At 39.6% G+C, this 22,017-nt stretch overlaps 1 protein-coding gene across 1 annotated transcript; it reads right to left on the bottom strand.

The window, feature by feature from the left end:
• Positions 1–1,577: 1,577 nt before the first annotated feature.
• Positions 1,578–20,698, bottom strand: LOC106088705 (low density lipoprotein receptor adapter protein 1-B). The gene is made up of 2 exons (XM_013254358.2): positions 19,877–20,698; positions 1,578–2,698 (listed from the first exon to the last, which is right to left on the bottom strand). Exons 1-2 carry the CDS (start codon positions 19,917–19,919, stop codon positions 1,821–1,823), a joined length of 921 nt encoding a protein of 306 aa, XP_013109812.1. The 5' UTR covers positions 19,920–20,698; the 3' UTR covers positions 1,578–1,820.
• Between the last annotated feature and the right edge of the window lie 1,319 nt (positions 20,699–22,017).

The following is a 22,017-nucleotide window of genomic DNA, read 5'->3' as shown; positions in this document are numbered from 1 at the left end:
GCCGTCAATAAACTTGGTAAACACGAAGCCTTTCGGGTCGACGCAGTCCCAGTTAAGGGAGTGGACGACGAATGCGCATGCAACATTGTGGAAAAGCGAAATGGTCGATAGGACGGCGAAAATCCTATGGGGGGATCCAGATCATGTGAAAACGAGGCTATTACTGAAAAGAAGCAAGAAGGAGGTCAGTATAGCTATTGGTATCATAATCGGCCATATGAGACTACGAGCTTATTTATGTAAAATCGGTGCGGCAAGTGATAGCATATGTAGGGCATGCGGGGAAGATGATGAGACGTTGGAGCATTTCCTTTGCCATTTCCCTGCTTTCGCGTCCAACAGATATAGGTACTTAGGTGGAGACACAATATCAGACATGACCCATGAGTCAGGAGTGGTATTGAAATCAATTAAGGATTTTGTAAGTAGCATGTAATTTCTAACTTAGAATTTTCTTCTTAGAAGTTACTTTATAGTTTTTAGAGCGCACAACAAGCCGATTACTGGCTTAGGTGTATGTCCATAGTGGCATGGGGCGGAATAACCTAACCTGGTATTACTTCCGACAACTGTGCCAGGTATGGTCTAAATCGTTTGATAACATGATATAGCTAGAGGCCACCGCAGCGCAGAGGTTAGCATGTCCGCCTATGACGCTGAACGCCTGGGTTCGAATCCTGGCGGGACCATCTGAATACATTTTTAGCGGTGGTTTTCCCCTCCTAATGCTGACAACATTTGTGAGGTACTATACCATGTAAAATTTCTCTCCAAAGAGGTGTCGCACTGCGGTACGGCGTTCGGACTTAGCTGAAAAGGAGGCCCCTTATCATTGAGCTTAAACTTGAATCGGACTGCACTCATTGGTATGTGAGAAGTTTACCCCTGTTCCTTAGTGGAATGTTCATGGGCAAAATTTGTATTTGTACCTGATATAGCTGCCATATAAACAGACCTTGGGTCTTGATTTCTTTAGCTTCTAGAGGGTGCAATTTTTATCCGATTTGGCTAAAATTTTGTGTGAAGTGTTCTGGTGCGACTCCCAATAACTGTGCTAAGTATACAGTATATAGTCTAAATCAGTCTATAATCTGATATAGCCGCCATGAAAACAGATCTCCCGATTAGACTTCCTGAGCCTCTAGAGGTCGTAATTCCTATCCGATTTGGCTGAAATTTTACATGTGTTATTTTGGTAGGACTTTCAACAACTGTTCCAAGTATGGTCTAAATCGCTGCCATATAAACCGATCTCCCAGTTTGACTAATAGTTTGCCTCTAGATGGCGCACTTATTGCTCGATTTGCCTGAAATTTTGGAGGTGGTGTTTTTCTATTTGAAAAAGTCATTCAAAAAACTTGACCAATGCGATCCATGGTGGTATTGCATGGTGTCGATAACTTTTCAGCACATTCAGACCTGTAATAGAGTTTACGAAACACAAAACAAAGCCATTAATATCTGTTCCCTGAAAGCTAAGAGCCATTCTTTCGTAACATCAAAAATGTTTTAAGCGTCCAGGAAGAATTGATTGATTTTGCATGATCAATCAGTGCAGCAATTCTGTTATATGTAGATAAAGGAGTATAATAGAGTTTATTTATAAAAATTTTAACAATAATAATGTTGACGACATATACATTTGTGGTATTGTATATATATATATATATATGTACAAGTAAAAACTAAACAACTATCATAGATATGTACATAATAAGTATGTGCAAAATAATTAAACTAACGTAGGACAACATTATTTAGAAAGGTTAATATTTAGACTTTTGGCAAAAGAAGAAACATTTGATCACATATCGCCAACATTAGCATGCCGCAATGTGGAAGCCCTCCGGCTCATCTTCAAAGGATACCCATGTGTTTTGTAAGTATTTGCGGACATCGCTATCGGTGGCAGCTAGATCGATTAGGGGATTGTCAATCTTCTTCTCATCCTTCTGCGGCGCAGTGAAATGTACATCGGCCTTGGATTGTATGAGACCTCCGCCAAAGCCATTTTGTTCCTTCAATATGTGATTGCTTTCATTTTTGCCATTGTTGTTATTGTTATTACCAATAGTGGTGGTGGTAACAGTGACCCCACCATTTTGAGGGTTTTTCACCTGATGCACAACTGTGTCCCGCCAATGTTGATAGGCATTTTCAAAGCAACGCGCCACCAGCAAAGTTATTTCATGGGCTATCTTACGCTTGGGACACAAAAAGACATGACAAGACATTTTCTCTTTATCGGACAATGGGTCCGGCTCCGAGCCCACAAATGAAAAGGCATGATCATGTGAAGCATCAACAGAACAATAGGAAATTTTGTAAATGGAGAAACGCATCAGAGTATCATCGGTGGCATGATCCAGCACTTCGATTCCCTCCTCTGAGATGTTGACTTTGACCCGCTTTTGTGTTTTGATCTTCCTACCTCCGGCTTTGGCATTGGCAATCACAGTTTTTATAGCCTCCGATGTTATCTTCTCGGAGCGTTTGTTCTCAATGGGTGTACAGCCAAGATATTTGATGTCAAACGATTGGAATATAGGCTTGTTGTCTTCCTCGTCGTCGGCTTCGAGAGCTCCCTCCAAATTCAACTTCATGTTATCGATGTTCTTTTTTGTGCTGCCGGATTCCTTGAGGCTCTTTTCACCTAAGCCCCAGTCTTCGCCATCTATGGCATCATCAGAGGTGAATTCTGAAAGTAGACAACAATGATTAATGAGCATTTAAAATAATACACCACAATAAAAAAATTTTCAGCCCTTAAAAAAAAATAACACAAAAAAATAGTAAACAAATACAATTGATTAGATTCTTGAATTGCTGCTGATGTGGCAGTTAATATTGAAGCGGCAAGCTAACATTAAAAATTACCGCTTCTAGGTTGGGTAATTTTTCGTTTGCGATAATGATCAAACCGAAATAGACATTCAAAGGGCAACTTGTGAATTACACTCAACCAAATTTGTTATTCAAAACAGCAAAAATATTTGCTAAAACAGCAGTTTTTGTCTGTTGAAAATGAGAAGGCAGACATTACTGCTGTTTCAGCAAACATAGGGCTGCTGTATTAGCAAACATTCCGGTCAGCTAAATCAGTTGTTTTAAGGACAACAAGTAAAAACGTGTTAAGTTCGGCCGGGCCGAATCTTGGGAACCCACCATCATGGATTCTGATAAAAATTTTTATAATCTAATGGAATAATTTTATTGAATGGCATAATTTTATTCTACATACCAAACTTCTGTCAAACTAGCAAAATTAAAGCTTGTAGGAACCGAAAAAGGATAATCGATTGACCAGTTTACATGGGAGCTATATAATGTTATAGACTGACTTGGACCGTACATGGTATAGTTGTTTGAAGTCGTATGAGAACACCGCTTGCAAAATTTCAGCCAAATCGGACAAAAAATGCGGCTTGTAAGGATTCAAGAAGTCAAATCGGGAGATCGGTTATCATGTAGGGGCAAACTTCTCACATATCAATAAGTGCAGTCCGATTTTAGTTAAACTTTAAGCTTGATCATCATGACATCAATCTAGGCATGTCCGTCCGTCCGCCCGCCTGTCCATCGAAAGCACGCTAACGTTTAAAGGAATGAAGCTATTTGCTTGAAATTTTACACAAATTGTAAATAGGTCATGTCGGTCCATGTTTTGATATAGCTGCCATATAAACCGATCTTGGATCTTGACTTCTTGAACCTCTAGACGGGTCAATTCTTATCCGATTTGGCTGAAATTTTGTATAAGGTGCTTTGTTATGAAATCCAACAACTGTGTTGAGTATCTCGTATCTTGACTTCTTGAAACTTTAGAGTGTGCAAAATTTTGCACGAAGTGTTTTGTTTTGAATTCCAAACACTATGATCATTATGCTCTAAATCGGTTCATTACCTCTCATATAAATCGAACTTCCGATTAAATTTTTTGAGCCTCTATTCTGCAAATTTTGCCCATGAACATTCCACTAAGGAACAGGGTCAAACTTGTCATATATCAATGAGTGCAGTCCGATTCAAGTTTAAGCTCAATGATAAGGGGCCTTCTTTATATAGCCGAGACCAAACGGCGTGCAGATTTCAGCTCTACTCTATAGGGCGCAATTCTTATCCGATTTGGCTAACATTTTGTACAACGAATTTTCCTATGACTTTAAATATACGTGCCAAATATGGTCTGAATCAGTTTATAACCTCATATAGCTCTCATATAAACCGATCACCCGGTTTTGTTTCTTCAGACCCTATGGCGCAATTCTTATTCGATTTGTCTAAAATTTTGTACAATGATTTCTACTATGGTCTCCAACATCCAAACCAAGAAAGGTCCAAATCGGCTCATTGCCTGATAAAGTTCTTTGCCCGGTACTCTAGTACCGGGAAAAGAACTATAGAACACACCTAAGCCAGTGATCGGCTTGTTGTGCGCTCTAAAAACTAAAACGTAACCTCGAAGAAGAAAATTTTAATTTTTAGGAAGTGCCCAAACGTCTCACAATCTTCCCCACATGCCCTACAAATGCTATCACTTCTCGCACCGATTTTGCATAAGTGAGCTCGTATGTGTCCCATTATGACACCCAAAGCAATGCTGACCTACTTCTTACTTCCTTTCAGTAACAGCCTCGTCTTCTCACGATCCGAATCATCCCATAAGATTTTCGCCGTCCTACCGACTGTTTTGCTGTTCCACAGTGTTACATTCGTTTATCGCCCATGTGCTTAATTCGGACGGCGTCGACCCGAAAGGCTTCGGGTTAACCAAGTTTATCGACGGCAGTCCTCTGGACTTCACTGCCAAATCGTCTGCCCTTTCGCCTTTGGTTTTGGGTGGCGTTTTTGGGGTAAGGGGGAGGGACTGCGCCCAACCTATACCTAAAAATTATATAGCCTATGCTTCCTTCCTGACAAGCTTACACAATTTGTAAAAATTTTAAGAAAATCGGTTCGGCCGCGTTTGATTCTACGGAACAAACAAAAAACCGAGTCCCAAATATACATGATGGGTCATATGCCCATTTAAGGCATTTTTGGGAGATAGGGTAACCCCCTATATTTCGAACTGATTTTGTAAGCCAGATTCGTAATCTACTCCCGAATACCTTTCAATTGAGGCCCATATTGACATGAACGTCCAATATGTCTGTTTGGGGCAATTCGGGGGTTGGGCGGGCCGATGGGTACTTAGACCCAAATTTTAATACCATATTCGTATTCTATTTTCCAATACCTACCATATTGCCCCAACGGTCCACTTTTGATTTTGGGTGGTGTTTTTGGGTAACGGGGGAGGGTCCGCCCACTACCGAAATCTACAAATTATAAAAAATTTTCTCCTTCCTGTCCATATTTGCAATCTTCTCCTGAACACCTTTCATTTGAGTCCCATATTGTCATGATCGTCAAAAAAACCTATTTTAGGGGATTTTGGGGTTGAAGCGGCCCCCCAGTTACTTGGATCCAATTTTTAATATGAAATTCGTACTCTACTCCTCAGTACTTTTCATTTGAGCCCCATATTGTCCCGATCGGTCCACTTTTATATTTGGCTAGTACTTTCGGGGTAAGGGGGGGTCCGCCCCCTTCCGATATCAAAAAGTTTTAAAGCCTATGTTTCCTTCTAGACCAACCTACACAATCGGTGAAATTTTCAAGTTAATCGGTTCAGCCGTTTTTGAGTCTATACGGAACAAACAAACAAACACAAATTCAATTTTATATATAAGATTTGGTCCGGCCGAACTTAGCATGCTTTTACTTATATTCTCTCTTACAATATTTAGGGCCCTCCCAAGAGTCGCTTGGACCACCTAGGACCTTGAAATTTTGCACATGATCTCTAACCATTTCAAAGAGATAACTCTATCCGTTCTCAAATGACAAAGTTTTTACTAGTTTTTTTTTCGATTCTACCCCACTGTGCGATGGTGGATATACAAAATTTGTCGAAAAAATTTTGTTGCTTGCTATAGTTAATACAATAAAGTATCATAAAATAATTTATTGCAACACCTACGTTAACAAATGCCAACCAATTTGATTGGATTTATATTCCGGCAATTGACCCTTGCCTAAATGGTGCGTGTAAGCTGAAATAGATCAACACATCATTGGCGTTGTATCAAAGCCCCCCCAATATCGAATTGGAATTCCATGAAAGTGCAAAATGCTTCAACAAATAAAGGCATAAGCTCGTGTCTATGAAGTTCATTTGGAGGCTATCTGCAATATTTTGATGGTCTTTGGTTTGATTTTTATTTTTATTTGAGTGTGTGTGTGTGTGTGTTATTATTAATGGCAAAACGCCCTCTTAATGTTGTTTAATCGCAATAAACAAATAAAATTTAAATAGCAAAGAATAGGTTATCTTGAATCCCATACGAATCCATTTGAATGTGTGAATGCAGCTCATGAGATCATTGTAAAATTTATTGGAATGCTCTTAATACTGCGCTATGCCTGACTAGAGTCGAACAGATGTACTTGTATCTATGAGCGCTGATCGATGTTCATGTACCTGCATATAGGTGTTTGTGTGTTGATAATAAAAATACCACAATTTGTACTGAATGACGTACAGGTGGCTATTATGACACCATAGTTTGCGGTTACGTGGAGAAATTTTAATAGTCTCCCTAATTTAGCCGACTGAAGATAAATTCATCTAATACCCTTATATATGTACGTGCAAGTATGGATGAATACGTGTTTTCATGAATGTGAGAAACGAAGAAGCTTCATTTGCCTTCAGATGTAAAAATTATTATAGCTTTGATTATTTGGGTTGAATCATATCGATGCAGTAAGTGTTCGACAATGACATACACCTTATATACCCTGCTTAGCGAACTAAATGCATTTGTTTGCCACACCTTGTAGGAAAAGAGAAACTCCTATTGATAAGATTTGTGATTGATTCATAATCACTTTCTGAGTAGATCTAGCTATATCTGTAAATTTTTGGGATCTTTTGGGATCAAAGTACTAGTTATGACCGATCATATTGAAATCTGACACATATTTTTATATTCCAGAAATTTAGTTCAAATTTTATGCCTTTTACCACCTCAAAATATTGCTGTTAGAACATACTCAGTATATAGGGTGATTTTTTAGCTATTGTCTTTTTGACAACACTGGTTTAAACCGCTCACGCACGTTTCGTGTTTTATTTCACTGTCAGACATCTTCAGTTTGGTCTATAATTTAACCATGAATCGTCTTACAAACGAACAACGCTCGCAAATTATTGAATTTTATTATCAAAATGCGTGCTCTGTTAAGAAAGTTCATCCTCATCAAAATTGTGAGGTTTTTGGCTCAATGGGTACATAGATAGGCAGAATTGTGGATTTTGGAGTGAAGATCAGCCAGAAACATTGCAAGGGCTAACAATGCATTCAGAAAAAGTCACAGTTTGGTGCAGTTTATGGGCTGGTGCCATCATTGGACCGTACTTCCTCAAAGATGATGCAATCGTAATTGTAAATGGTAAGCGTTACCGTGAGCAAATATCCAACTTTTTTTGCACAAAATGCAAATGACTTGCATGACTAGTGGTTTCAAGAAGCCAGAAGCCTTGCAAGAGCTAACAATGCATTCAGAAAAAGTCACAGTTTGTTGCAGTTTATGGGCTGGTGCCACCATTGGACCGTACTTCCTCAAAGATGATGCGAATCGTAATTGTAAATGGTAAGCGCTACCGTGAGCAGATATCCATTTTTTTTTTTTTGCACAAACTGCAAATGACTTGCATGACAAGTGGTTTCAAGAAGGCGATGCCACATGCCACACAGCACGCGTAACAATGGACCTATTAAGAGGCGAGTTCGGTGAAGATTTTATTTCACTTTCGGGACCGGTTAATTGCCGCCTACATAGTGCGATTTAACGCCTTAAGACAATTTTTTGTGGGGCTATGTTCAAGCTGATGTCTATACAGAAAAGACCGTTCAATTGACGCATTGGAAGAAAACATTGAAGCATTTATTCGTGAGTTACTGCCGAAAATGGAAAGAGTATGCCAAATTGGACTAAGTAGATGGACCATAAAGGGCGCAGCCAGCTTTCCTACAGCTCTTAAAAAATCACCATTTATATTCTTGATCCCCATAACATCTTAAGTTGATCTAGTCCTGTACTTTATACGGGCTAAGTTAGCCTCTTGAACAAACAAACCCCCGGGTATAATTTCTTGCTTCCCTACAGGGCTTTATTATTATCCGTCTTGATTGAAAAAAGCCGCCGCATGACGAAGGAGAAAGCTTTCTTAGCCTCACAGCAGTGATCGCTGTTTGCCACAATGCCCAGAGGCATTAGGTGTAGCATTAAAATCAGTGCATCAGATGGCGTCGCCCTCAGGCGGTGATGTAGATGCGAGATATCCTTTAAATCCGGCTGATTATTGAAGTAGTGGACTTTTGAACCGCCGTCCACCAAACCACAACACTATATAACATTATAGGTCTGACAACTGCAGTATATACCCATGACACGCGGTTTGAATCTCCAACTTTTGCCAATCGCTCTCTTGCAGGTATAAAGGGCAAGAGTTGCCTTGCTTGCACTTTTCAAACTGTTGGATTAGAAATTAAATTTCCGTCCAGCAAATACCCAGAATTTTATGTTTCCAGTAAATGGAATATTCTCATCTCCCAAGGAGACCGGTGCCACTGTAGCTAACTTGTATCTCCTGCTGAGAGGAACTATTTCTGTCTTGCACGGATTTACGCCAAAACCACTTTTGGTAGCCCACTTTGCTGTCGTACGTAGAGCTTCCTGAAGTAAATCTCTAAGAGTGCTGGGAAACTTTTCCCTAACCGCAGTAGCCACGTGACCACTTTTACACCTTTTTCTTCCAGAGAAAATATTATATTGTTAATACATATATTCCAAAGTAGAGGAGACAGTACAACTCCTTGGGGGTTTTTCTGCTGACTTATCTGACTTATTCTAAGACTGCCCTAACGAATCTTTAAGTAAATAAGTCATTAATAAACTTTCTTACGGTAGTGTTGATGCCTTGAAACTCCAGCTCTTTCATGATTAACGTAGGATTTACATTATTGAAAGCACCTTCAATGTGAAGAAATTCTACCATTGTATATTCCTGGAGAGCGAAAGAGCCCTCCATGTCACGACCACTAGGTCGTGAAGGGCTTTTTCAGTGGATGTGCCCTTACTATATGCATGCTTTTGTCGAGACAGGCGATCTCCAGAGATCTTTTCTCAATGTCTCTATCAACCTCTGTAGAGTCCTCAAGATACAGGATGACAAACTAATAGGACAAAAATCTTTCGCCTTCGTGTGATAAGGTTTTCTTGCTTTTGGAATGAAAATTAACTTTTTTTCCCTCCATCCCTAAGCCAAGGAGCCAGTCTTTGCCAACAGCTTGTATTCCAAACAGTGATCGAAGATAGGATATTCCTTAGCCTAGAGGCCTCAGATGTATCCTCCACGAAGCTGCAGAATTCCACCCAGGATTTCTTCTAGTCATTTCTCAGCTTGACCTTGTATTTTGTTATCTGAGCCTTATAGACGTTCCAATCATGTGGTGCTTTTGTGGCTTTCGCCCTATTGAAGAGTTTTCTGTAGCCCTTCCTTAGACCAACCAGTTCTGGGATCCACCATGGCGGTCGCTGTTTGCTCCTTGGCTTGGCGCTAGAACATGCTGACACAAGCGAGTCGTTCAGGACCTTCGTCTGTTTAACCAAGGAACCACTTGTGCAGTATTTGGGTCCAATGATGAATGTGTGCCGAAATTTATCTCAATCCACCTTTCTTCTGTTTAGCCAAGGAACCACTTCTGAAGTATTTGGGTCCAATGACGATGATCGGAGAGACTGTTGTCATCCAACGCTTCCCAGACGCATATCCTTCTGCTTATATCGTCCGATACAAAGGCAACATCTAGTACCCTCCTTAATAATAAAGGTCGTGTATTACAACTCGTCAGATTGCAACTTATAATATATTTGGCCATTATGAAAAAAGAAAGACTTTTTTGAAAAAAAAAAACTAAAAACTACCATTTACATTAATTTGTGTATCTTTGTTTATTGTTTGTGAACTTCCGATAGTGACCCAATTATCTCATTGACTGTAGATTTTAATCTTTCACACAGTACGCTCTTACTACGACTTATTCATCTGTAGTTGGCACATTCCGTTTTGTCTCCTTTCTTGTGTACGGGACATAGTATGCTGAGGTTCCAATCATCAGGTATGTGTTCTTCCAGATCACGTAGAAGAGTTGATGCAAAAGACTGAAGAAAAGCCTTGCTTTTGACTGCAGGGTCATTCTGTGTGATCCATTCTTGGCTTCAGTAGCATTTCGATACTCTTGGTCCTACCATGGGTTCTTTGGAGGAGTATTCCTGTACCCAAGTACGGATTTCTCGACAGTTTACATGAATTGGGCAATGGATTGACACTGGGCCATTATATCATCGGAAAAGGAGTGCTTCCATCAATCAGTTGGGTCAGTCGAGTGGAGTATGTCGTTGCCATCTCTTGTGTTTGCAGGTTTTCAATGTCCAGTTTCCGTGCAGTGTCAGATCGTATGTTTCTCGCCACACTAAGACGGGTGCGAAACTTCGCTGCTACAAAGTAATGATCCGAATCGATGTTCGGCCCTAGGATCGATCGTACATCTAACACGGTGGTTGAATTCCTTCCATCTATCACAAAATGAACTATTTGGTTTTTCGTGTGTTGATCGGGTGACAGCCATATTGTCGTGTGAATCCTTCCATGTTGGAATCTGGTGCTGCTAACTACCATGTTCTTTGCCGCGGCAAAGTCTATTAGCTTCAATCCATTATTGGAATTTTCTTCGTTCAGGCTAAATTTTCCGATTGTTTGGCAGGAAAGCTGTCATATTCTCTTTTTAGACTTTCGTAGAAAATATCGTTGGTCTGTTCATCCTTGTCATCCGTCGGGGCATGGACGCAAATAAGGCTGATGTTGAAAAATTTGGCTTTTATGCGGATTGAAGCTAGCTTCTCACACACCGGAGATAAGCTGGAGACAAGGTTTTTAAATCCCCGACTAACCTCAAATCCACAGCCAAATTCATGCCTCGTCTCATGGCAGCAATAATATAGGCACTCCCTGTATGGCTGTAATGTCCACCTTGTATTTCTCCAATATATCCGCCAGTGCGTACACTGCACCCTCTCTATAAAGAGTGCAGACATTTCAGGTACAGATACGCAAATCATAGTCCTTAAAATGTATGCGGGGGTCGTCAACATATGGCGAATCCTTTTTTATATTTATACCCTCCACCATAGGATGGAGATACACTCATTTCGTCATTCTGTTTGTAACGCCTCGAAATATGCGTCTGAGACCCCATAAAGTATATATATTCTTGATCGTCATGTCATTTTAAGTCGATCTAGCCATGTTCGTCCGTCGGTCTGTCGAAAGCACGCTAACTTTCGAAGGGGTAAAGTTAGTCGCTTGAAATTTTGCACAAATACTTTTTATTAGTGTAGGTGGGTTGGGATTGTAAATGGGTCAAATAGGTCCAAAACACCACATGAAAAATTGCACGTGGTGTTTTGGTATCACTTCCAACAACTTTGCTAAGTATGGTTCAAATCGGTCCAAGTTTTTATATAGCTGCCACATAAACCGATCTCGCAATTAGACTTCTTGAGCCTCTAGAGGACGCAATTCTCGTCCGATTTGACTGACGTGGTGTTTTGGTGTCACTTTCAACATCCATGCCATGTATGGTTTAAATCGGTCCATGTTTTGATATAGCTGCAATATAAACCAATCTGAGATCTTGACTTCTTGAGCCTCTAGAGGGCCCAATACTCATCCGATTTAGCAAAAATTTTGTACAACGGCTTCTCTCATGACCTTCAACATACATGTGAAATATGGTCTGAATCGATCTATAGCTTGATACAGCTCCCATAAAAACCGATCTCCCGATTTTGCTTCTTGAGCCCCTACAAGGCGCAATTCTTATCCGAATGGACTGAAATATTCCACAATAACTTCTACAATGTTTAGCATTCAAGTCATTTATGGTCCAAATCGGACTATAACTTGATATAGCTCCAATAGCATGACAGTTCTTATTCAATATTCTTTGTTTGCCTAAAAGGAGAACTCAAAGAATAAATGCGATCCATGGTGGGGGGTATATAAGATTCGGCCCGGCCGAACTTAGCACACTTTTACTTGTTTTCATTGTAATTTTTTCTGAGTGATGGACTACTAACCCTACGCCCCAACCTATCTTTCTTTAGGTGAACTCGTGGCACATTTAAGCTCACTACTTTTAAAGGATGTTAAAGGTAGCTACGCAGGTGACACCGTAGGGAGGTTTGTGTTCACATTTCAGATGAAGGAAGATCAAGATCAGCCTGGGTTTTGGCAAATCAAAACCGACAATCCGAACCGACATCCCCAAGTCACCCAGTAGAAGACATAAAGATAGATTAAAAATTGTTTAATTCATGCGAAATATAAATTATTGACAAAACTACAATACGTGAATTAAAAGTCAAAAGCGTCTAGCGGAACAGAGCCAATAATTCATGATCACTGCTGGTATTTTTTGCTACCAAAAGAACCTTGAACTAGCGCCCATCGCAATAACTCAAATTTGTTCGTGTTAAAGAAAACACACAATGTATTTTGGATTATAATTATTATTGTTTTTTTACCTGTGTCATAGGAATATTCAATTTGTGTAATTAGAAAGGTATTAAGTGATTTGGCATTTTGTATGACTCTAGTCAGATTAGGGAATTCACGGGGAACCAACATTATTTTGAAATGTTTTGTTTGTTTGTTTTGCTTGCCTAGCTGAATAAAGGTTGAGAGAACCAAATGATCAATTGAAATATTATGCAACGAAAGAATTCACGTCGATCTCAGGTGTTAGTGGCTGAATAAACGAAGGGTTAGCATTATTCTAAAGCAGCAGTGGGTCTACACACACATTTGCACATAATTTCTAAGCCCTTGGATGCATTTTTTGTTGCATAGTGTACGTTTTCTTAAAAGCAACGTTGCTTACTTTAAGAACCTCAAACACTTGTTTACCCTAAAACATCTCAATGCACATTCAAATCTTGAAATGGGAAAAACTCAAACAATAGCTGCTGAATGTTTTATCTCAACAACTTCTGTACAGACAATGTTTGCAGCGCATAAGTCGCTCTAAAAAATAATAAACTTTGTTTATTCAATGATTAAATTGGACGAAATTAAAAAAAAAAATCCGGAAATACTTGTTATACCCTACGCCACATTGAGTTAATAATACCCATAAAATGGAATAGGTCACACTTAGCATGTGGAAAGGCACATAAACCGGCATGGCAGATGATTATCTCTTCTAAAAGGAATGAAGCCAATTGAAAGTTTGGAATACAAGTTCACATTAGTTCAATAAGTATGTCTACAAGGCTGTTTGTGGTGGGGGTTTATGGTTTATCGCAAGCTAAGTGATAGTTTTAGTTCATTCTTAAACTACATTTACGGACTACATCTATTGCTTAATTCAATGTATGTATATTCAAAAATTTGGAATGGCCACAATCTGCTGTAGATAACAACTCCTGAAAAAATATTTCCCCTTACTGGCATTATTGTTGTGATGCATATACAAAATTTGGGCATTTGATGGAGATCGGTAAAAAATGGCCTCGTTTTATCAATATTAGTCCAAACTAATATGGCTTCGAGCTTGGATTCAAACAAAATCTGAAAAAGGCAGAACTGAAAAATTCTTATCTGTATTATGGAAGTTATACTAAATCTGAACCGATTTCTATGAAACACACCAGCAATCTGGAAAGTAACAACAGAACTCTTCATGCTAAACTCCGTGATAATTGGTGAACAAATGACAACATCATTGCATATAAGTCCAAATTGGAAGAACATATTTATCGGAGCTATATCTAAATCTAAACGGATTCCTTTTCGTTTCAATAGGAGTTGTCTCTAAAACTCTGTACTTGAATCTGAAATCTGTACTTTGAACACTAATTAAAATAAACAGACAGACAAACATACTAAATCGAATAAAAAAAAAACAATATCGGATTTTGTCGTAAATGCGTGTCAGCAAATGCAATATGCCCACGAACAACCTATTAAGGAACAGAAGGCAAACTTTTTACATATCAATGAGTGCTGTCCAAATCAAGTCAAATGATGGGGGACCTCTATTTTATAGCCCAGTCCCAACGGAGTGTAGCAGTGAGACACCTCCTTCGGAGAGAAGTTATTACATGGTTGCTACCTTCTAAATAGCACCAGCATTAGGAAGGCATAACCACCACCACAGGAAAAACCTCGAAATATTCGTCCACACATCCTTCGGTTGTGCGTATATTCATTTTGTTATTCCGTTTGCCACACATCGAAACATCCATTTCCTACCCTGTAAAGTATATATATTCTTGATCGTCGTAAAAATCTAAGACTATTTAGCCATGTCCGTCCATCTAACCGTCTGTCTGTTGAAATCACGCTACAATCTTTATAAATAAAGATATTGAGCTGAAACTTTGCACAGATTCTTTTTTGTCCATAAGCAGGTTAAGTTCGAAGATGGCCTATATCGGACTATATCTTGATATAGCCCCCATATAGACCGATCCGCCGATTTAAGGTCTTAGGCCAATAAAAGCCACATTTATTGTCCGATTTTGCCAAAATTTGGACAGTGAATTGCGTAAGGTCCTTCGACAACCCTCTTCAATTTGGCCCAGATCGGTTTAGATATGGATATAGCTGCTATATAGACTGATCTCTCGATTTAAAGTTATGGCCCCCTAAAAAGCGCATTTATTGTCCGATTTCACTGAGTTGTGTTATGCCAGTCAATATCCTTCTTCAATTTGGCTCCGATCGATTCAGATTTGGATATAGCTGCCGTATAGAACGATCTCTCAAATTATAGTTTTGGACCCATAAAAGTCGCATTTATTGTCCGATGTCGCCGAAACTTGGGACAGTGAGTTGTGTTAAGGCCTATGACATCTTTCTTCAATTTGGCACAGATCAGTCCAGATTTTAATACAGAAATCGGACCATATTTCGATATAGCTGCTATGGGGGCATAAGTTATGCATTTTTCACCAGATTATGACGAAAGGTGGTTTACATATAAACCCCAGGTGGTGAATATTCAAAGATCGGCCCGGCCAAACTTAACGCCTTTTGTCATATCGGTTCAGATCTAAATATAGCTCCCATATAAACCAATCTCCAGATTTGACTTCTTGAGCCCTTATAAGTTGCAATTTGTGTCCGATTTGGCTGAAACTTTGCATATAGTGTTTTGTTATGAATTCCAACAAATGTGCTAGGTCCGAATCGGTCTATAATCTGATATAGCTTCGATATAAATCGATCTCCCGATTTGACTTTTTGAGCCCTTACAAGCCGCAATTTTTGTCCGATTTGGCTGAAATTGAGCATGCAATGTTTTGTTATGACTTTCAACAACTGTGCCTAGAACGGTCCGAATCAGTCTATAACCTGATATACAATAGCTCCTATGTAAACAGATCTTTCGATTTAACTTCTTGAGCCCTTACAAGCCGCAATTTTTATGCGATTTGGCTGAAATTAAGCATGTAGTGTTCTGTTACGACTTCCAACAACTGTGCCAAATACGGTCCAAATCAGTCTATAACCTGATATAGCTCCCATGTAAACCGGTTTTTCCAACATCATTATTCCTATAAGCTTTAATTTTTTCTGGTTTGACAGAAGTTTGATTCGTAGAATAAAATTATGCCCTTCAACTAAATACAAAATACAATACAAAATAATATTGAATTTTAACAGAATTCATGGTGGTGGGTTCCCAAGAATAGGCCCGGCCAAACTTAGCACGCATTTATTTGTTTTGTGTTCTAGCCAGGAATTGCGTTTCAATAGTACTTTAAAACAGTTTTACGTCGTCAAGACAAGCCACGGGTTCCTCATACTGTATAGTAGAATGCGTCTATTGTCCACTGGAAAAAAAGATAAAGTTCGCAACATCATTTAAAAAGTATTTTGATATGGAACATAAGTAGCCAAGGTTGCGTATGGCATATGTTGCATTTATTTATACCCTACACCACTTCTGTGGTACAGGGTATTATAACTTAGTGAATTAGTTTGTAACACCCAAAAGAAAGAGAGATAGACCCATTGATAAGTATACCGATCGACTCAGAATCACTTTTTGATTCCATTTAGCTATGACCGTCTGTCTGTCTGTCTGTCCATGTTAATTTGTGTATAAACTGCAGGTCGCAATTTTCATCCGATCGTCTTCAAATTCGGTATGGGAATGTTTTTCGGCCTAGACACGAAGCCTATTGAAATTGGAAAAAATCGGTTCAGATTTGGATATAGCTTCCATATATATGTTCCTTTGGCAAGAAGGATTTTCTTATGACACTCAATATTACTGGTGAATTTTATAGAAATCGGTTTAGATTTATATATAACTCCCATACATATGTTCGTCCGATTTGCAGTAATACAGCAATAAAATGGTCATTTGTCAACCGATTCTCTCGAAATTTGGCAGGAAGGATTTCTTATGACTTTTATAGAAATCGGTTCAGATTTGGATATAGCTCCCATATATATGTTCGTCCCATTTGCAGTAATACTGCAATAAAATTGCCAGTGGCAGTCTGCCATCAGACTCACTTAGACGTTTTCGTCCATTGTGATACCACAGGAACAGAAGAAGGAAGATGCCTTCTAGTTCCTATCGTTGAACGATCCAGATCGCTTTAAAAAGCGCAATAACATGCGAATGTTCACATCCGCTAAATCAGACAGGTTCTCAAAGAAATGAGAACCTAAAGTGCAACTCATTCCAACTGCTAGTGCGGGACACACACACAAAAGGTGTTCTATAGCCTCTTCTTCTTCGATGTCCTCACAGCTTCTGTAAAAGTCGTAGCTGGCAACCTTCAGTCTGTCAGCATGTTTTCCGATTGGACAGTGATCTGTCATGGCGGACGCAATGATATTGCTGTTCGCAATGACAGCAAAGCAGTAGACCTCATCAAGTCCAGATTAGGCCACATAGTTTTGAAATGCTCACAGCCCCCTCTTTGTGGCCATCTATCATTCGTTGTCCTTCGGCCTGGTCCTGAAAACTTAGGCCCTTAAATGGGTATAGTAGTTCCTAGTCTCGCAAGCTCATCCGCTTTACAGTTCCCTGGGATATCTCTGTGGCCCGGCACCTAGAACAGGTGAATTTTGAACTGTTCAGCCATCTCGTTGAGAGATCTGCGACAGTCGAAGACGGATTTTGAGTTCAAAAATACGTTCTCCATGGATTTATTGGCTGCCTGGCTGTCTGAGAAGATATTTATGCCAATCGTCGTTATGACATTATATCTTAGCCATTCCACCACTTCCCTAATTGCAAGGACATCCTCTTGATACACACTGCAGTTGTGGGTAACCTTTTCGATATGACCAGTTCTAGATCTTTAGAGTACACCCCAAAGCCCACCTGGTCGTTTAAGTTGGAATCATCCGTATAGAAGTCTATGTAACTTCTGTTACCAGGGATATCGCAGTTCCAATCGGTTCTATCAAGAATAGTGGTACAGTTTGATATAAATCAAAAAGCGGCTCAGGTAGGGTGTAATCCACATTGCCTGGAACATCGGATATTGTATCAAGTATAACACAGTGTCCGTAACCGCCTCATGACCAATGAGAAAGCTCCCTTAACCTCACGGTAGTGGTCGCTGCAATTTGTCTAGCCACAATGTGCAGAGGCATAAGATGTAGCATTCAATTCAGTGCATCAGATGGTGTCGTCCTCAGTGCGGCTGTGATGCACAAACAAGCCATCCTTTGGATACGGTTAAGTATTGAGCAGTAGGTGGATTTTTGAAGCACCGTCCACCAGACCGCAACACCTTACAGCATTATAGGTCTGACAATTGCAGTATATACCCAATGCATGACACGCGGTCTAAATCCCCAACTGTTGCCAATTGCCCTCATGCAGGTGTATAGGGCAAGAGGCTGTGATGCGCAAACAAGCCATCCTTTGAATCCGGTTTAGTATTGAGCAGTTGGTGGATTTTTGAACGCCGTCCACCAGACCACAACACCATATAGCATTATAGGTCTGACAACTGCAGTATATACCTAATGCATGACACGCCATCTAAATTCCGAACTTTTCCCAATGGCTCTCTTGCAGGAGTATAGGGCAAGAGTGGCCTTTCTTGCCCTTTCCAAAATGTTGGATTTGAAGTTCAATTTTCTGTCCAGCAAAACACCCAGGTATTTTGCGCTTTCTGTAAATGGAACATTCTCTCCACCCAAGGAGACAGGTTCCACTGTAGGCAATTTGTATCTCTTGCTGAAAACAACTACTTCCGTCTTGCACCGATTTATACCCAGACCACTTTCGGTAGCCCACTTTGTTGTTGCATGTAGAGCTTCCTGAATTTTAGCTCTTAGAATCCTAGAAAACTTTCTCCTAACCGCAATTGCCACGTCATCAGCATACGCGACCACTTTTACGACTTTTTCTTCTAAAGACAATAAAATATTTTTAATGGCTATACTCGAAAGTAGAGGAGACAGTACACCTCCTCGAGGTGTTCCTCTGTTGATCCATCTTTTTAGATCCACAGATCCCAAGATGCCTAGAAACTCCAACTCCTTCATGATTGACGTCGGTTTTACATTATTGAAAGCACCTTCAATGTCAAGAAATGCTACCATTGTATATTCCTTGACAGCGATTGAAGCCTCTATGTAGCCGACTAGGTCGTGAAGCGCTGTTTCAGTGGATTTGCCTTTACTATATGCATGCTGCTGCCACGACAGGCGATCTCCAGGGATCTTTGCCCTAAGATATGTTTCTGTCAACCTCTCAAGAATCTTCAGCATAAAGGATGACAGACGAAAATCTTTCGCCTACGTGTGCTAGGATTTTCCTGCTTTCGGAATGAAAATGACCTTCGTGTCCCTCCATCCCACGGGTATTTATACATGTATATACATTCTGATACAAGATTTTATGAGATCAGAAGGTCAGGTTTGTATACAAAGAAAACGAAATCATCAAAAATTGTAAGGAAAATGATGTTTGTATACCCAAGATATCTGCAAAATTATAAATACCCAGCTTTCGGGTATATGTATGGGTAAAAACCCGCATATCTACCTAATTTACCGGGTAATTAAATTTTGGGTATTTACCCATCTCTAGTTACGACAGCCAATTACATGTCGGGCGCCTTGATCTTCATATAATCCAGCGTCACTTTAAGGACGGACACTTCTGCACGCTTCAATTGGAAGACTGGTCTATATGGAGACCATATACATACATAAATAATTAATTTTGGCCTGACAAAAATTTCTATGTTTCAAAATTGAGACTCTATCAGATGTCATTCCGTTTGTTTTAATTCGATATTAGACAAATGGAATGACCCAATTTGCATGCTCCTACTCACAACACAAATGCCAGATACGCTCTTGGTGGGCGGCAAATGTTAAACCTGCTGTGGCATCAATGCGAAAACAATAACTGGGACATTAGCACTGCAGCTTCAAATGAACAAAAACAATAGTCCACAAACAAAGTGATTGTTAGAAATGATGATGCTGTGTGTGTGTGTGTGTGTGGGTGAGTGAGTGTTGTCATAAAGCTAATTAACCGAATTGATTTGAGTTGTTGCTATTGTGAAACAATTTAATTGATTAATTAATTACAATGCAAAAAACCCCATAAAACGTTCCCCAGATGATCGCCAACCAATTGATCGATGCATCGTAGTTCTATTCCCCTCTCGTGATAAATATTTGATGATTTGCGTCAGAACAACTTACTTTTGTGTTTGTAGTGGGTTTTCCATTTGCGAAAAAATGCCATGGTCAGTCACAAAGGCGTCTGTCTCACTAATCCAAAAATTCTCTGAGGAAAATCACCAAGTTTTGGGCGGTGCCAAGTGATGTGGCTAAGCAACTTGGAACAGCCAGCAGCAATCCTCGGTATGAACGATTACTTGGAAACTCCGCTTGCAAATAATGATGCAGGTGAACTGGTTGTCGGCCCAAATGACTTTGGTGTATCCACGGAAACCAAAACAAAACTGAAAATTTCCCAAAAACTTCGCCCGTTGGTAGGTGAATAGCAAAGCGACGCAATGCGGCGGCGTTAACTTTTGTTGCTGGTGCTAATTGCTATGTGCAAAATAACCCCCGTTTGACAGCCAACCAAGTTACCAAGTAATGTTGCTCTTGCTGTTTTTGTGCTTTGCTTTGTTATTTCACTGATGTTGAAAATTACACAGCAACAAATTTGCTCTTCAATTTTGCTTTCAGCGATGACACTAATGTCGCTTTATTTTTAGTTTTTTTTTTCGTGACAAAACGTTTGAATTAGAATCACCGCAACGCAATTTATTTATGACCGTTCATGTATTTTTTTGTTTCTTGTTTTCTTTCTTTTGTACAATTTTTTAATGGTTTTTACGTTTTTAAACGACCGATCTCTGTCGGTCTGTCTGTCCCAATGTCCGTCTCTCTGTCTTTCGTAAACACAACGAACAATGGCAGCTAACTACGAAAACAACGCTTGGCCCAGAGTGAGCGAGAGTGCGCGAAACTTGTTTCCACCACGAAATTTCAATACGAAATGAAACGAGAAAAATAATCGAAATATTCAAGCGGTACTCAATACCACCCAAAACATTCGTCATCGTCATCATCGTCCACATCCACAACAACATCATTATCATTGCTTTTGCTGCTGCCGCCACCGACTCCAATAATTCATGGAGGAAACGCTTTTGCAAACAGAAAATGCTCGATTTGCTTCTTGTGAAATGAACGATGAAAAATCCCAACAACAACAACAACATTGAGAAATGGCAACAACAAAAATATATAAAAATAATAAAAACGTAAATAAAGCTTTCAGCATCAAAACAAAAAATCCAAAATAAAAAGGCTGAAGTTCAGATGATAAGCGCCGCGCCACAAACACTCTTCTTAGCGAATTACTGCTGCGGCAAAGTCGGCGACATCTCCTCTGGCGCTTACATGGAGGTCGCTCGCAAAACCCCCATTTTCCCCCTCCACCAACCAACCCCATTCTCCATTGTAATAGCCAGCAAATCAAATGCCGAAAGAGTAACATCTGGAAAGCGTGATAGATGTTATTGTACATACTACGCATTTGGTCATTGTCGTCTGCTTATCATTGAAAACAAGTAAACATGAATTTTAGTAATTTGGCTGGACCGAATCTTATATACCCTCCACCATGAATCGAAATTACCAAGTTCTATCGGGCATTTAAAAAAAAAATCATCCATTTCGGACCCCAATCGGATGAAATATTTCCGCGTTACTATAGAAGGAAGCCGATATTCTAACGCCCGTTATCTTCACAACCTGTCTAGGATTTGCATATACTGCGAATGTTTGGTTGGAGTCAAGGTTGGCATTTATACCCAAGCCCGGCAATGTAGGGTATGCGACACAAAAAGCTTACAGACCTAGAAGGCTTACATCCTTTCTACTAAAACCCGTACAGGGAAGGTCGGTGGAGACTGCCCTGCACAAGGTTGTGCATTAAATACAAAAATCCTTCGATGCTTAGACGTACACATTGGCGGTATGCAATGTGCGGGCCTACACTCTGATCTAATCCTTAGACCAGTATCGGGTCTAAGGATTGGATTGGATCAATGAAAACACCTGTTTTCCCTCTATAAAATCAGCTGTTGGGGAACGAATCGAGTGACAAAACTGAAAAAAGTTAGTCAATGTTTAATTGGACAAAATAAAATGTTCAATCATATTTTATATTTAAAATTGTTTAAGAATGAATTTTTTGATTAAAAAATTTCAGTCACGATAGTAATTAAAAAAATCATATTCAATTAAAAAAAATGATTGAATAAATTAATTTTTTAATAGAAAAAATCGAGCTATATCAATTTATAGTCCGATTCGAACCATAA

Source organism: Stomoxys calcitrans, chromosome 3 (assembly GCF_963082655.1).
Source record: "Stomoxys calcitrans chromosome 3, idStoCalc2.1, whole genome shotgun sequence".
In the NCBI taxonomy this organism is placed as follows: domain Eukaryota; kingdom Metazoa; phylum Arthropoda; class Insecta; order Diptera; family Muscidae; genus Stomoxys; species Stomoxys calcitrans.
Note: the sequence above shows the minus strand (reverse complement) of the source record. Positions and strands in the feature narration are given on the sequence as shown.

Bases quoted from the DNA above. Each gene is read 5' to 3' on its own strand.
- LOC106088705 (XM_013254358.2), bottom strand. From the start codon at position 19,919: ATGGCATTTTTTCGCAAATGGAAAACCCACTACAAACACAAAA. The intron at 2,699-19,876 runs GTAAGTTGTTCT...GTCTACTTTCAG, and splicing joins AACCCACTACAAACACAAAA to AATTCACCTCTGATGATGCC.